Genomic DNA, 13,396 nt, shown 5'->3' with positions numbered 1-13,396 from the left:
GAAACAGTAAAAATCACCTTAGTTTCTATCAAGTCATGTTCTCTTGTTAAGAGGGTCAGTGTAATAAGAGATCCATCCCAGTGTCCTGAACAAGGGGAAGCAACATTCCTGTAAAGCCTGTACTGGTTGGAGTGTCTGGGATTAAGTAGTGCAGTGTTCTCATAATGGATCTGCTCTGGCTTAACTTCCTTCTCCCCCCTGCTGAAGTTGGATGATGAAGTTTTGCTGGAGCAGTAGAAAAATCTTCTGTCAGGATGGGAAGATGCTCTCCAGAAGATGAAACCAGGAAAAAGACTTGTCTTACAGTAGTTCTATCATACAAGAAACATTCCCTGCTTTTCATGGACAAGAACTACCTTCATCACCAAATGGATTTAGGTACTGGTAAGGACTGCTTTCTGTATTTCCTTACAGTATTTTTCATAAAAATCATATTTGAGTCCTCTTTGAGGACAGGAAGGTGCATTTTGCATTGATGGGAGAAGCCCTGTCAGTTGTACTTTGGTTTGAGACAGTGTTTCCTCTCACTACAGAATCTGATATCTGCAGGTGGCCCCTCCATAACATCTTGCTGAAAACAAATGGTAGATATCTTCATAGGTTCCAGGGCAAGCTGTTCTCCGAGTCATTTTCTGAGGATCTGGGAGCTTCAGTGCATCAGGGATAGCCCATTTAACTGGGGGGTTTCCCTCTTACAGTTTGGATTTGGGAGCAGCCTGGAGCAAGACCCTCATGTCTAGCAGTGCTTTCTCCAGATAATGTGCCATGCGGGCTGCGTTTGTGTCAGCACAGCTATTGAAGGCTGAAATTGCAAAGTTGATGTGCTCTTCCATAGGGTTGTAACAGACTCCATAGCCATCTGGAACCACGGGACCAAAACACATCACACAATCTGTCTTGGCTGGGACCTGTGGAGACAATGTGATTAAAACCTTCTGACCAGTCAGAGAAAAATGAAACCATCAAATGCAAACAGCTCTGTCAACAGAAGAAACTCAATAAATCTCATTAAACTGCTCTTGAAGGGTCTTTGGTCAAGCTCACCTCCCACCACACACATGCTGGATCCTACCATTTAGCAGCAATGTGTTTTCCTCTGCATTTCCACAGGACTGTTTCCCCCAGGGTAAGCTTGTAGTAAGTCACAAGTAAGAATCAGTGCACAGCACTTAACACTAAGCTGTTCTGGCTGCTGACTTCATTGATCTCACTTGGATTTAGACACCAAACACTTGGTGATCCTGGCTTTGGTTATGTAAGTGTTTTAAATGTCTGTGAGGGATTGTGGCAGGTGTAAGATCAGATCTGTAGCTTTATGGGATTGGCAGCCAGCTTAGAAATTTCTGACACAATGTAGATGAGTTTCTAATACAAAGGAACTGAAGAGAAACATGGAGAAGGAAAGCATAAAAAGGAACAGAGAGTGCTTCTGGCTCAGATGAGTTGTACCTGGCTGGTTGAGAGATTGAAGTGCATTGCAACAGCATAGGCTGTGTCCATGAAGAGCTCAGGAATGCTCACCAGGTCCTCGATTGCCTGGAGCTTCAGCCCCAGGAGGTGCCGGTCGATTGCATTGCCCCGTATGGCCTGGAGGGGAGCAAGGATGGACAGATGAAAGCCAGGCCAGCAGCAAGTGAGCAAAACTATTTATCTGGGTTAAAGAAAAGAACACTTCTAAAAAGTTTCTAAATGTTTGGAGTTACAAGGAAACTAGATCTTGCCTCTAAGATCAATAGTCTTGTCTGTAAGGACTGTGAAACTAAACACACCTGTGGAAACAACCTTACAGTTCCTGCCCATGGACTCCCTCTGGTTTAAGGGCTCCTTGTGCAACTTTGGCATTCATCAGCAACAACGATGGTAAGAAATGAAGCTATTGTAATACTTGATTCCCTCCTTTAGGCACAAGGGAGACTTGTGACACCAGCTAGAGAGGATTCAGTCTATGGCCATAGAGCACTGTCAGATCAGAGTCAGACCTTTGCAACACTAACAGCCACACTGATGTGTTTTCCCAGAACTCTTTCATGTGCTGGATAAGCCCAAGCCTGGCTGCACAGAGGACACTCACCATGTCTGTGTATTCCCTGTGGGCCTGTGTAGCTCTCCTCAGCAAGTCTGCTTTCTCCTGGTCCTGAGAACACACAGATCTGTTTCAGTTTTTCTGCAGAACAGAGAACCTCATTTTGACTGTTTCTCTAGGATGAAGGACATTTCTGCTTTGTGTGTCTGTATGAAACTCATTTATATTTAATAGACTTAATTTTTACATCATTTTGTTTGGCAGCATTACTGAATTGTGAATAGAATTAATCCACTCCAACTTAGTTGGAGTAGCTGAACAGCCTTACAAAGGACTTTTTGGTGGGCTCAGAAACATCCACATGATGTTTCCCAGGCTTTCAGTACGTGTAATAGAAAAGACAAATCAAACCCCTGGTGTGTAAAGATACTGCAAGCTATGGTTTAGCTCAATATGGAGTGCAGCCCTCTTTAGCTGAAACCAGGGTTAGCCAAATAAGCAGCTTTTCTCTTTTCTGGATTCCTCTTACTCCATTTCTTTGAGACCCTCACCGATCGGTCAGGGCTGTCCATGGATTGCACAAACTTGAGGGAGGCCACGGAGGCGGAGCGGATGGTGTCGGTGCGGCCCAGGCGGAACATGCGCAGCGACGCGCTCTCGTAGGTGGCACAGGCGTGGCCGTACATCCTGGACAGGGAGGAGAAACCGCTCAGGTGGGGCTGCCCTGGGACAGCCTTGTCTGGGCCACCTTCATCAAACTCACGTGTTTGAGTCTGTCAGTGAGGAGGTTGAGGAATGACCTCTGGGAGGTGTTACCTGTAGTATGCCAGCTGCAAGGCCATCTGGATAAAAGCATCAGGGCTTATCTTCTCTGACTTGGGGAAACCTTTCCCAAATTGATGAAAGACCATGACTTTGATATCCAGATCGTCGACCATTCTACGAGAAAAGAAAGAGGAGCTGTTGCTTTGTTTGTTGCTCATTCTTGTAACACAGAGGAATGGATTTGCTTTCACAAGGCTCAGAGGGAACAGGCCATCTGGATCTGACCTATGCAGGGATAGAGAGCTCCAGCACACATAGATCTCTTTGGGCAGCACCACACAGGTAAGGATTTTTGCCCACTGCTGAAAATCTTCACCAGGTTAGATGGCCGTGTGTGTTTATGCTCCAGTACTCTTTGCTGGATCCAGTAAAGTCTTGTTCTTTCTTACCTAATAGGATGAATCAGTAATAACCCCTTTCCAGCACCTCTGACCTTACTCCTGGCAGTGTTTTCCAGCTCAGCTCAATGCTGCTAAGCCCAGAAATCACTGGGAAAACTCCCTGACTGCAGTGGGGAAAGCCTCATTTAAACCACTGACAGGCTCCAAAGGGGGACATGAATTACTCCCTGTCACCCACCCACTTCTCCACTGCTTCATACTCACATGTTGAGGTTTTGCTTTGCCGTCTCTATGTCATTCTTGATTTCTGGGGTGATGTTAAACCGCAGCTTTTTGGGCATTGGCAGAGGAACTGTGGGTGATTTGCCCACCTCGGGTTTCTTCCTGCACAGAGAAATGGTTCTGTTTGACCAGACCTTTGGCATGAGGCTCAGCTAGGAATGCCAGAGCCTGGATAGAAATGCACAGGAGATCTTCCCTAACACCTTGTGACACTGCTCACAGCCTGACAGACCCCTCACACTGCCATAAGGGATCTCCAATGCTGAGGAAAAGCAGGGGCAGGACTCACGTGAACTCCACAATGTGATCCAGAAGAGCAACGATGGGTGGGCCTTCAGAGGGAGCATGCTCATATACCAGACCACAGGAGCCATCTTCAGCAATGATGAACTGGCACAGAAGCACGAGAGGACAGTGTTGAAGACAGGCAGTGTGTGAGGCAGAAGATACCCTGAGAGACCTCAGTGTCTCCCTGTCTGTATCAGAGCCTGCCCTTGCACACTGAAAGGTCTCCTTTAGAAGGACAGCAGTGGAAGCCTTTCAGCAGGTGCAGAAGATCTGAGAGCACTGTTACAGTTCTGCAAAATTCCCTGGATAAGGGTGTGCCTGACATATTGCTATGATCAGTGCTTTGGCCATACAGAGGTTCAGTGGTTCTGATTTACTGAGATGCACCCACAGTACAGGAACAACATTGCCACATGCTGGTTTACCCTTACTTTTCAATCAGCTGGAACATCTAAACTTTATCCCCTTGGTGAAGAGTTCCAAATGGGAACAAAACACCTGGAAACAATGTGAAGAGTTCAGCAGGTGTGAGAAGAGTCCTCTAAAGCACCATTACTGCAATCCACAAGCCAGGATATACCAACTAGGAAAAGCTCCAACAGCAGTTGCTGTAGAAGGATCTTGACAAGACTGAATAGAGAAAGATCAGAGGGATGCTGTGGGATGGCAGCGCATGTTTCAAAAAACAAAATGCCATTGGGCAGCTTCTGGCAGAACCAGGAAAAGTGACTAGCCTGGAGGAGATCCAAGGAACAGACCTCCCATCATTTGGGCTGCCTCTGAGCAGACAAAGCATTTTTCACCGCAGGCAGAAAATTGATTGATAAGGAACACAAAGACCTGCTGCACTGAATAAAGGTGGGCAGAGGCAGAAAAAGAAACAAGTCCCTGAGGCAGCAACGAGTGCTGGTGACTGCAGGGGGAACCACAAGATCTCACACTACTCCTAGTCTCCCTTGTTTTTCCACTCTTAACATGAGAGTGCAAAAGTTTCCTGGGATTTTTTGGACTTTTGTAGTCTCAGCAAGCACCTCAAGAGGCACCTCTTGGGCACCTTTGCAGCAGCAGTTCTTACCTGCAGGGTTTTGTCGAACCAGCGGTTGCCGCTGTTGAAGCGGCTGCCGCCGCCGTGCAGCATCTGCGCGGCCACGCGGCTCTTGTAGATGTCCTCAGACACCCGGGGCATGGCCCCGTCCAGGCACACGGTGCAGATGCTCCTCTCAATGGCTCGCACCGACTCCTTGTTGGTCTTGTCTGGGAGAGAAATAAACCCTGAGTAAGAGGGAGTTGTGTCGCTGGAAGGAGATGGAAGTTTGAAAGAGTGGGTGTGAAGGATGCAGTGTTGGGTTCCCACTGTACCTCAGTGGGGGTGTACACAGCTGTTAAAATTGCAGCCAGCTGGGTTGTTACGTGTGAATATGCTGCATTCACCTTCCTTTTTCCACTTTTCTTACATCCTACCCATTTGCAAGGCAACAAATTCTGGGATTTCACTGAACTTCACACTTTGAATCTGTACCTTCCAACCCGAAAATTACAATAGATGGCAATGATTACATCTTTAAGGTGGAAAGCTCATGTTTATCTGTCCAAAACAAGCTTCCAAAATAAAGAATTGAGCAGAGCATAGTGAGGAGGTTTGTTACTCAAGGATGTGCAGTGTTCCTTGGCACTTGTGTGCTAGGGGCTCTACAGACCTTTCAGGAGGTTGTTGTAGGCTTTTGCCCAGCTGTTTCGGTGGTTGGTGGTGAGGATCCCAATAGGTTCTTTGTTTGTTTGGAGGGAGGTGTTCCAAATCTTCTCCAGCTGAATGAAGAGCTGGTCAGCAGTAAGGGGAGATCCATCACTGTTGTAAACATCCAGCTCAAAGAACTGAAGGTGAGAAGAGTGGACAAGGACAGAGACAGAACATGAAAGAAGGTAATTATTGTCCAGCTCCAGAAACTGGGAACAGCCACTTTGAGAAGGTAAGACCTGGCTGAAGAACTCAGCTTGCAAGACCTTTGAAGGATGCTGAGAATTGAGAGAACCAAGTCCAGCTTCTCTTGCAGGGCATAAATACAGTCCTGATTTTATGAAGCCATGGTAACAAGGACCAATGAAGAATTCCTGTTTCTGAGACTAAGTTGCAGTGGGAGGGTTTGTTATCCAATTTCCACTTTCAGTTTTTAGTTGCAGACATGGTCTCTGGGCTTTGAGAGAAAGGAATTACAGGGACAAGAAACAGAGGAAGACAGTATTTTCCTGTCTCTAGTCTGTTGCTTAGACATGGCAATTCTGCTGCTGGCCAAAGATAAAGGGAGCAGAAACAAATCCCTAGTGAGGCAAACCTTGTGGGCAGAGACTTTGTTATTCCCTTTCCTCTGGATAACAGCTAGCAAAAGGGACACCTGCACCTCAACAAACCCTGAAAGCCCAGCAGTTGCCTTACCTGGAAGTTGTGAACGACTGTGATGTGTCTGGATTGCTTTTTGCCCTTGGCATAGTTGACAATGGAGTCCCGCTTGGGCCCGGGAATGCGGCAGGATGAGAGGATCTGGTAGTACTGGTTCATACAGAGGGGCTTCCCACCCATGTACTCCACTGGAAGGGTCTCACTGGAGACACAGCAAGGTGAGGAGGAAGGAGAGAGAGAACAAATCAGTGTGAGCAAGCCTGTGCTCCCTACACAGGTCACAGGCTCAGCCCTGCAGCTTCACTCACTCACTCAAAACCTCAAGGTGTTGGTGGCATAAAAAAGGGGCTGTCCTTCCCCATTCCTATCAACTTTCTTAGTAAGGCTACAAAAAATGTCTGTTTGCTGGCTTTTCATTTGGGAAGGGGAAAAAACAGTCCTTTCTGTGACATCAGAGAATCAGATCTCTGGACCTACTCCATGGCTGTAGTTCTGAGTGATGAGTGTCTGATGTGCTGATATGATTCATGAACTAGGCAGGGCTCAATCACTCCCTTTTGCAGTCATATTCCAACTAGTCTGAACTTTGACTGTTGATGTTGGTAAACATATTTTTGGGCCTTAAATAAGGCATGTCCAGCAGAGATTTGCTGATGACTGAAAAAGAAAGGGTAAGGGAGGAACAAATTTCTCTAAAGCTTGTCCCATCTAGCTGGCAGATGAGAAACACCAGGAACCCAAAACTGGAGAATCAAATTCCTGCTGCCTGAGCGGTAGCTTGGCCCTGAGAGCAAACAGAAGTGCAAAGCTCCATGGGATGTCAGTCGTGCTCTCTCCCTCCAAGCATGTTCCCATGCCAATGAAAGCATTAAGGTAAACAAGGAACGTGAAGACAGAAGAGTAAGTTTGCTTTTTTCCACTGGAGGGGACTGTGGCAGTGAGCAGTGCTGGGGATTACAGTATGTCTTTTCAAATATGTACTGTCATCTCCTGCCTTTCTTTGTGGGAGATTTATGGACTCAGCCTCTCTGACATTAAGGAAGGTGTGAGCTTTCAGGAGGGTCAGTAACTCACTTGTCAATCATGCTCTTGAAATCCAGGATACCCTCGATCAGCTTGGCTGCAAACCTGGAAAAATACCAAATGTAACAAGCTGAGATCAAGCAGAGACTGTCTGGGGCTGAGGGATGAGCTGAGGAGGATTAGCAGAGCTGTTCTCTGCTCCTTGAAAGCTCAGCATTTCTGCCAAGCCCCTGTTGTGCCCATCTCTGATTCACCACTCTCAGCTGTGATTTGAGATTGCTGGATAGTCCAAGTACCATGTGGCACTTTCTTTTTTTTATGTGTGTTACTATACAGCCAAGGAACTCTGGACAGCTTGCAAGAAAGCAGGATTCAGTCATGCATTAATGACCCTCTAACAGCAGTGTTTGCTACTGATGTGTTACAATTTTATCACATCTGAGTTCTGATTCTCAGCATTAAAACAGCACCAAGAGAAGGGGATTTCTGCCTTTCCCTGGCTAGGGGCCACCTTGTAGTGTCATGCCAAGATGCAGCTGTTTCTCCCTTGCATCCAAGATATCACTGCTGACTGAGTTCCTACCCCAGGGAACATCCTGCTGCTAATACAGCTCCAGAGAACCTTCCTCTGGTATTGAGGTCTTGGAAACAAAGCAGCTGTACTGCATGTGGACACTGAGGTATTGTGTTTACCAGAATCAACATAAACACTGCCAAAGCCAGCTCCCAGCAGGGCTGTGACAAGCCACATCAAGCTGCTTAGCTGTAAGTGACAGATTGGCCTTCTCTGACATGGGAGCTCCCACCTGTCCCTGGAGAAAGGAGGCAGGAGGTCACTGGGACAGGAGGTTGTGTTGCCTGAGTGAGGTGGTGCCAACATTTGGCATTTGCAGGCAGTATCCTTGAGATTGGCTCAGCCTGCCCATTCCTGGGAAAGATCAAAGCACATAACTCCAAGAACCTAAGGGTTCTGTGAAATGAGACATTCTACAAAGTAGTTTTCAATGAAAATTTCACAGCCTTTTTGCAAAACATGAGGGAAACACCAGTGAGAGAGTCTGTGTTCCTTTCCAGAGAATGAACAGCCTGGAAGCAGAGCTTGGGCTTGAGGAGATGGGAGAGGTTGGTTGACTTGTTTTCAGCCAGCAGTTTTGCCAGGTTAAGGAGTAAAAAACCACCACTTTCCAAATTTGCCTTCTGCTTTTAGAAGCTTTAGTTTCAAGCTGCAGTGTCAAACTTCTTTATGCAGCCACAAACTACCCAAACACATATTTAGATTGTATTTCACACAGAAGCCAACCTTCTTACACAGCTGCTGAATTCCACTGGTTGGGCACTTGCAGTGCCCCAGATCATTTGGAAACTTAAGAGTGAATAATATGACAGAGAGCTTTCAGGATATTTGTGTACTCTTGCACTGTTGTAAGGCTAATCCTCTGCTCAGGTGTATCGGGGGGTGGGAGGGAGGATTTGCTCCCATTGATCCCCTGGTGCTTTTGATCTGCCAGGGTAGTGCTGACTGGTAACTGTGGCAAAGGTAACTGCATAAAGGTCGGTGCTAAAGTTTTGCAGGTGGATTCAAAACATTCTCCTAGTGGTGGTTAAAAATTAAAAGGAGCCCACGAGGAAGGGAAGGCATGGAAGGGTCTGATTGCAAGCAAAAGCTTGGAGTGGAAAGGTTGGTCACTGTGAAGTTTCCCAAACCATGAATGACAATAGGGGACAGTCTCTGTCAGGCTCTCCCATTCCTATAAACAAGCAAACTCCAGAGGCATTTCTGGGTGATCTCCTTTATAGCCTGGGCTACTTTCTATGCCTCTTATAACTGCACACACAATCACAGTGCCTCCAGTACATCCTCACAATGTCTCCAACCAGCGATGGGACTATTTTGCAGTGAAGATCTCTGCTTGAGCAAAGACCTAAATGTAGTTTCTCAGTCCCTGTTTAATAACTGAACCACTAGACTCTCTGGTTTTGTCCCATGATTAAATATTTAGTCAGGTGCAACCAGGAGTTTCTTTACACCTGGCAACCTTGCCCTTACAGCACAGATCAGGGGACCACATTGTATTTACTCATTCCCAATCTGCTTTAATACCCTCATCCCTGTTGAGCACAGAAAGCTCATCCCACCTATAACCTAAGGGAAGGTAGAAAAGGATTTTACCTGAGCTGCCCTTGTCGATCCAGAAAATCCTGCTTAGGTAAAACCACACCTGGGCTGGAGTGGACCACAACTGGCAGGCGATATTCCAGGTAAGCTGTCTTCAGCCACCAGTCTGAGAGCTGGGATGAAGAAAGAAAACATGCAGGGAGTTGCTGCTGTCCAACCCAAGCCTGGCTGATGGCACTCAGCATCCTGCCCCCAGTTCTGTCCCACACTTTGCAAACAAAGTGTTTGGGGTGTGTACTATGCAGGTAGAAGGGGAAAGGAGGATTTGAGCAAGGCACAGAGGGCTTTTGGTGCAGGGCTTGAGCAGAAGGTTGCTTTCAGCTTTTTGGGACAGCTGTGTGATGCTGACAGATTCAAGCCTTCAGCAGCCACAGGAAGGGCCAGACTCCCTGTTCTGCTCACCCAAGCCCTGGTGAGGAGTTTGCACAGCTTGGAGAGACCAGCAGCAAACTGGTCAAGAAGGTGATGCCATTAAAGCACAGGGAAGAGATGCACATCAGCCTTCCACCCTCCCCCCCAGAGCTGGGGCCAGAGCCCTGACCTACCCAGTTCTCTGTTTTCTTGGCTCTTCTCTCCAGGCCTTTCTGCAGCCTCTCCCCGACGCCGCCCGGCTTGCGGAACTCAGCCACCAGCTGCTGGGTGTGGCTCAGCTCCTCGGGGCTGACGATGGGCTGCAGGGCCAGCAGGTACCGCTCCAGGGTCTGCTGCAGCGGCGGCACCGGCAGGCAGGGCAGCGCCTCCTGGTGCAGCTGCAGTCTGCCCGGGATCTTCCTCAGAGCTGCCTGCTTCAGCAGGCCACGGGGCCTGGCCTGCAAAGCACAGAGCAAGTGTCGAGACAAAACTCCCCTGAGGCAGCAAAGAACCTGGATCTAGGGCTCTCCATCCCAGCCTCTCTGCGGGCACATGGGTGTCCCAGCCTGGGAGCAGAGCATGTTGTGTGCTGGAGAGGGTGCAGGACATCCAGGAAAGCTGTGGAAGAGAAACTCCATCTCCCAAGATATCTATTCTCAGCTCCTCAGAGAAAATGCTGCTGGGATGATGACACGTCTCCCCACTCTCTCGACACCTTCCAGCTGAGAGTCTCCATGTGATGGACAAAGTCAAACCCTTCCATCCCATGGTAAGTGGGAAAACAGTTGTGAAAAAAAGCAATCAAGTTATGTACTATCAGAAACTTTAATTATTTCTTACAAAAGTGTAAGGCTACGAAGCAGAACCCTTGTGTCAAACCAAACTACATTTTTGGCTTACAGCAGAAAGAATTTAGCTAAGTTTGGGGCAGAATAAAATGGCTCTTCTCTGTCTATTCAGGAAACTGTGGGTGATGCCAAAAGCCTCCTGACATCCAACTGGGTCATGTGGGAGCAAAAGCCTTAGAAAGCACCAACCACTTCCCTGTCTGGAGAAACATAAGACAGCAAACCCAAGCATTCACCAGGAAATCAACTCACCAGTTTTCCCCAAAAAGAATAACAACATCCTTTTGGATGAACAGGGTTGGGCATTCTTCAGCTTGAAGATGTTTCAATAGTACTCTCAAGGTTTCCAGTTCCCTCTGCACCTCCCTCTCCCATGGATCTACTGAATCAGACACTCCTGCAGGACTCTGGACTTTGCATTGTCAGTGTACTGAGAATGCAAAGCCACGGAAAACATTCCCTTGACTTCCACAGCAACGAGAAAATAGCTGTCCCCACACCTCCTTCCAGCAGTTAAGCACAGAGAAGAAAGAGCTAAATCTACAAGATGACAAAGCCCCCCAGAAACTGCCCTGTTTTTGGGCAGTTTGGTCTTTGTGGGATCTGGGAAGAGCTGTGAGATTGAGGTTTGGAGAAGGAATCAGAAAAACAACAAGAGGAGGAATTACTGAAGCATAGAAGAAGAGTGGGACTAGGAGGAAATGAAAAGTGTTGATCACAGCAGCTTGGGCATACTGTACCTTCTCTGCTTGCTTCTGCTTCCTATCCATGGCTGGTAGGACAGAAAAGCCCGTAAAGCTCTCCCTCGGCCTGTGTGGGTCTCCTCTTCCACCTGACAATGTGCTGCCCGTGCAGGGCGTCACCTCATTAGCCAACTGCCACATGACTGCTCCCATCAGAGGGCTCGAGGGCTGGCACAGCCCCGGCACGGGACAGGCATTATCAGAACATCGGGTTGCGACACTGCCCTGCAGGTGCCCTCCGGGCAGCTGATCGATGCCTGGCTAGAGCCTCTCTCTGCCGAGCTCTGAGCTCCAGCTACTGCAGAAGTGGGGATGTTGTTCCTTCAGCCTTTGCCTGGACCATGAAACTACTGTGGCTGTTGGGAGAGATACCTGGACATCAGGCAGGAGAGACCCCAGTTTGTGTCCTGGAGGTGGCACCATGGACAGTACCTTAACTGCCCTCACTCCCCGTCCATGAGACTTTGGGCAGTTCTGGGTTGTCAACTCAGTCTTAAAAAAATAAACAGCCGAAAAGTATCTCCACAGCAGAACAATGAGGGTGCCATGCAGTCACAAGGAATATCAGCCCCTCCTTCGTGTCTGTCTAAGGAATTGAGGGGCAGACAAGCACAGTCTGCACAGCTTGAATACAGTATGATGATTCCAAACAAACAGCTGCAGATTTTCCATGTGGTAACAATGAAAATCCCAAAACAAACCCCTGGAAGCCACTGTATGTAAAAACGTGGAATGCATTTATCTTCCTCTTTTCTGTCCCCTGCTTGTTTGGTTTGGGGTTAAACTCAAGCATTTGGTGGGAGGAGGAACAGTGTTCAGAGCTGAGGAGGCAGCTGACAGCAAATAGAGGGGACAGCCCCACAAGCTCCACACAAAGCAGCACAAGGAACACCAGTGGAGCAGGGTGTGCAGACAGGGCCAGCCTGTGGGCTGGCATTGCTGCCGAGCCACGTTCCAACACAGCAAAGAACCTTTTCCAGAACCTGCAAAGCTGGTGGGAAAGGAAATCCACCTGCTGGGGTCAGGAGGAATTTCATAGCTGATTCTTAGCACAGCCACAGCATTGAGTGTCAGGATGTCAGGGGTTTGTCTTTTATTTTTAAATCAGGCCCAGCTGGACATCTCAGTACAAGACAGACAAGGCACTGCTGGAGAGGGTCCACAGGAGGACAAAGATAATTAAGGGACTTGAGAATCTCTCGTATGAGCAGAGTGAGAGGCTGTGGGAGTTTGTCCTGTTTAATCTGAAGAAGAGGAGGCTGACAGGGAATCTCGACAATCTATATAAATATCATCGAGGTGGGCGTCAGGAGGGTGGTGCCAGACTCTCTTCAGGGTGTGCAGTGACAGGAGAGGGAGCAATGGCCATAAACTAAAACACAAGAAGTCTGCCCTCAACGTGAGGAATAACTTTTTTACACTGAGGATGGCAGAGCACTGTGCCCTAGTGCCCAGGGATGTCTCCCTCTCCGGAGACATTCCAAACCCAGCTGGACACGTTCCTGTGTCACTTGCCCCAGGTGACCCTGCCGTGGCAGGGGGGTTGGACAGGGCGATCTCCAGAGATCCCTGACAGTTCTGGGATTGTGCAGTTCTGGGATCTCCAGCCCGGGCAGCTGCACCGTGCGCTGCCGCCGGGCACGGGAAGGAGCCAGCGGGTGACGGGGACTGACTTCGGCAGGGTCCGCGCCCCGCTCCCGGGACAAGCGGCACCGGGCCCGGCCGGACCCGACAGCGGCACCGCCGCCAAAGGCCCCGCACGGACTCGGGCTCGCCGCCCGCCCACCCCGCACCCTGCCCGCTGCAGGGACCCTCGAGCCGTCCGGCCGCCACCTCGCACCCCGTCCCCGGCCGGTCCCGGCGGAGCTGCCGCTCCCGCTGTCGCGCTTACCGCAGCTCTGGCCACCAAGGCGAGCATGATCCCGCGCCCCGAGCCCCGGGCCCGCCGCAAGGACACCCCGGCCGCCGCTCCGCCGCCCCGGGGCGGGGCTCCCTCGCCGCCATCTTGGAGTGGGGCGAAGCCCGCGTTGCCATCTTTGAGAAGGGCAGAGTGATGCTTTGAGCGGAGGGGGCGCCGCGGCCGGTGTCGGAGCCGTGTTGC

The 13,396-nt window shown here is 49.2% G+C and overlaps 1 protein-coding gene across 3 annotated transcripts; it reads right to left on the bottom strand.

Annotated features, from left to right (window-relative positions):
- Nucleotides 1-20: 20 nt before the first annotated feature.
- CRAT (carnitine O-acetyltransferase) lies at nucleotides 21-13,344 on the bottom strand. 3 transcript variants are annotated; one of them, XM_079323968.1, is made up of 15 exons: nucleotides 13,187-13,344; nucleotides 11,293-11,395; nucleotides 9,899-10,162; nucleotides 9,348-9,466; nucleotides 7,229-7,282; nucleotides 6,191-6,356; nucleotides 5,457-5,631; nucleotides 4,835-5,013; nucleotides 3,761-3,861; nucleotides 3,454-3,573; nucleotides 2,840-2,962; nucleotides 2,575-2,710; nucleotides 2,072-2,134; nucleotides 1,450-1,587; nucleotides 21-908 (listed from the first exon to the last, which is right to left on the bottom strand). In XM_079323968.1, exons 1-15 carry the CDS (start codon nucleotides 13,327-13,329, stop codon nucleotides 693-695), a joined length of 2,100 nt encoding a protein of 699 aa, XP_079180094.1. In that variant the 5' UTR covers nucleotides 13,330-13,344; the 3' UTR covers nucleotides 21-692. The 3 variants fall into 3 exon arrangements, with proteins under 3 accessions (XP_079180094.1, XP_079180096.1, XP_079180095.1); XM_079323970.1 differs by having other exon boundaries at nucleotides 11,293-11,384; nucleotides 13,187-13,315; XM_079323969.1 differs by lacking the exon at nucleotides 11,293-11,395 and having other exon boundaries at nucleotides 13,187-13,321.
- Between the last annotated feature and the right edge of the window lie 52 nt (nucleotides 13,345-13,396).

This window comes from Erithacus rubecula (genome assembly GCF_903797595.1).
Source record: "Erithacus rubecula genome assembly, chromosome: 21".
NCBI lineage: Eukaryota > Metazoa > Chordata > Aves > Passeriformes > Muscicapidae > Erithacus > Erithacus rubecula.
This window is presented reverse-complemented; position numbering and strand designations above follow the sequence as displayed.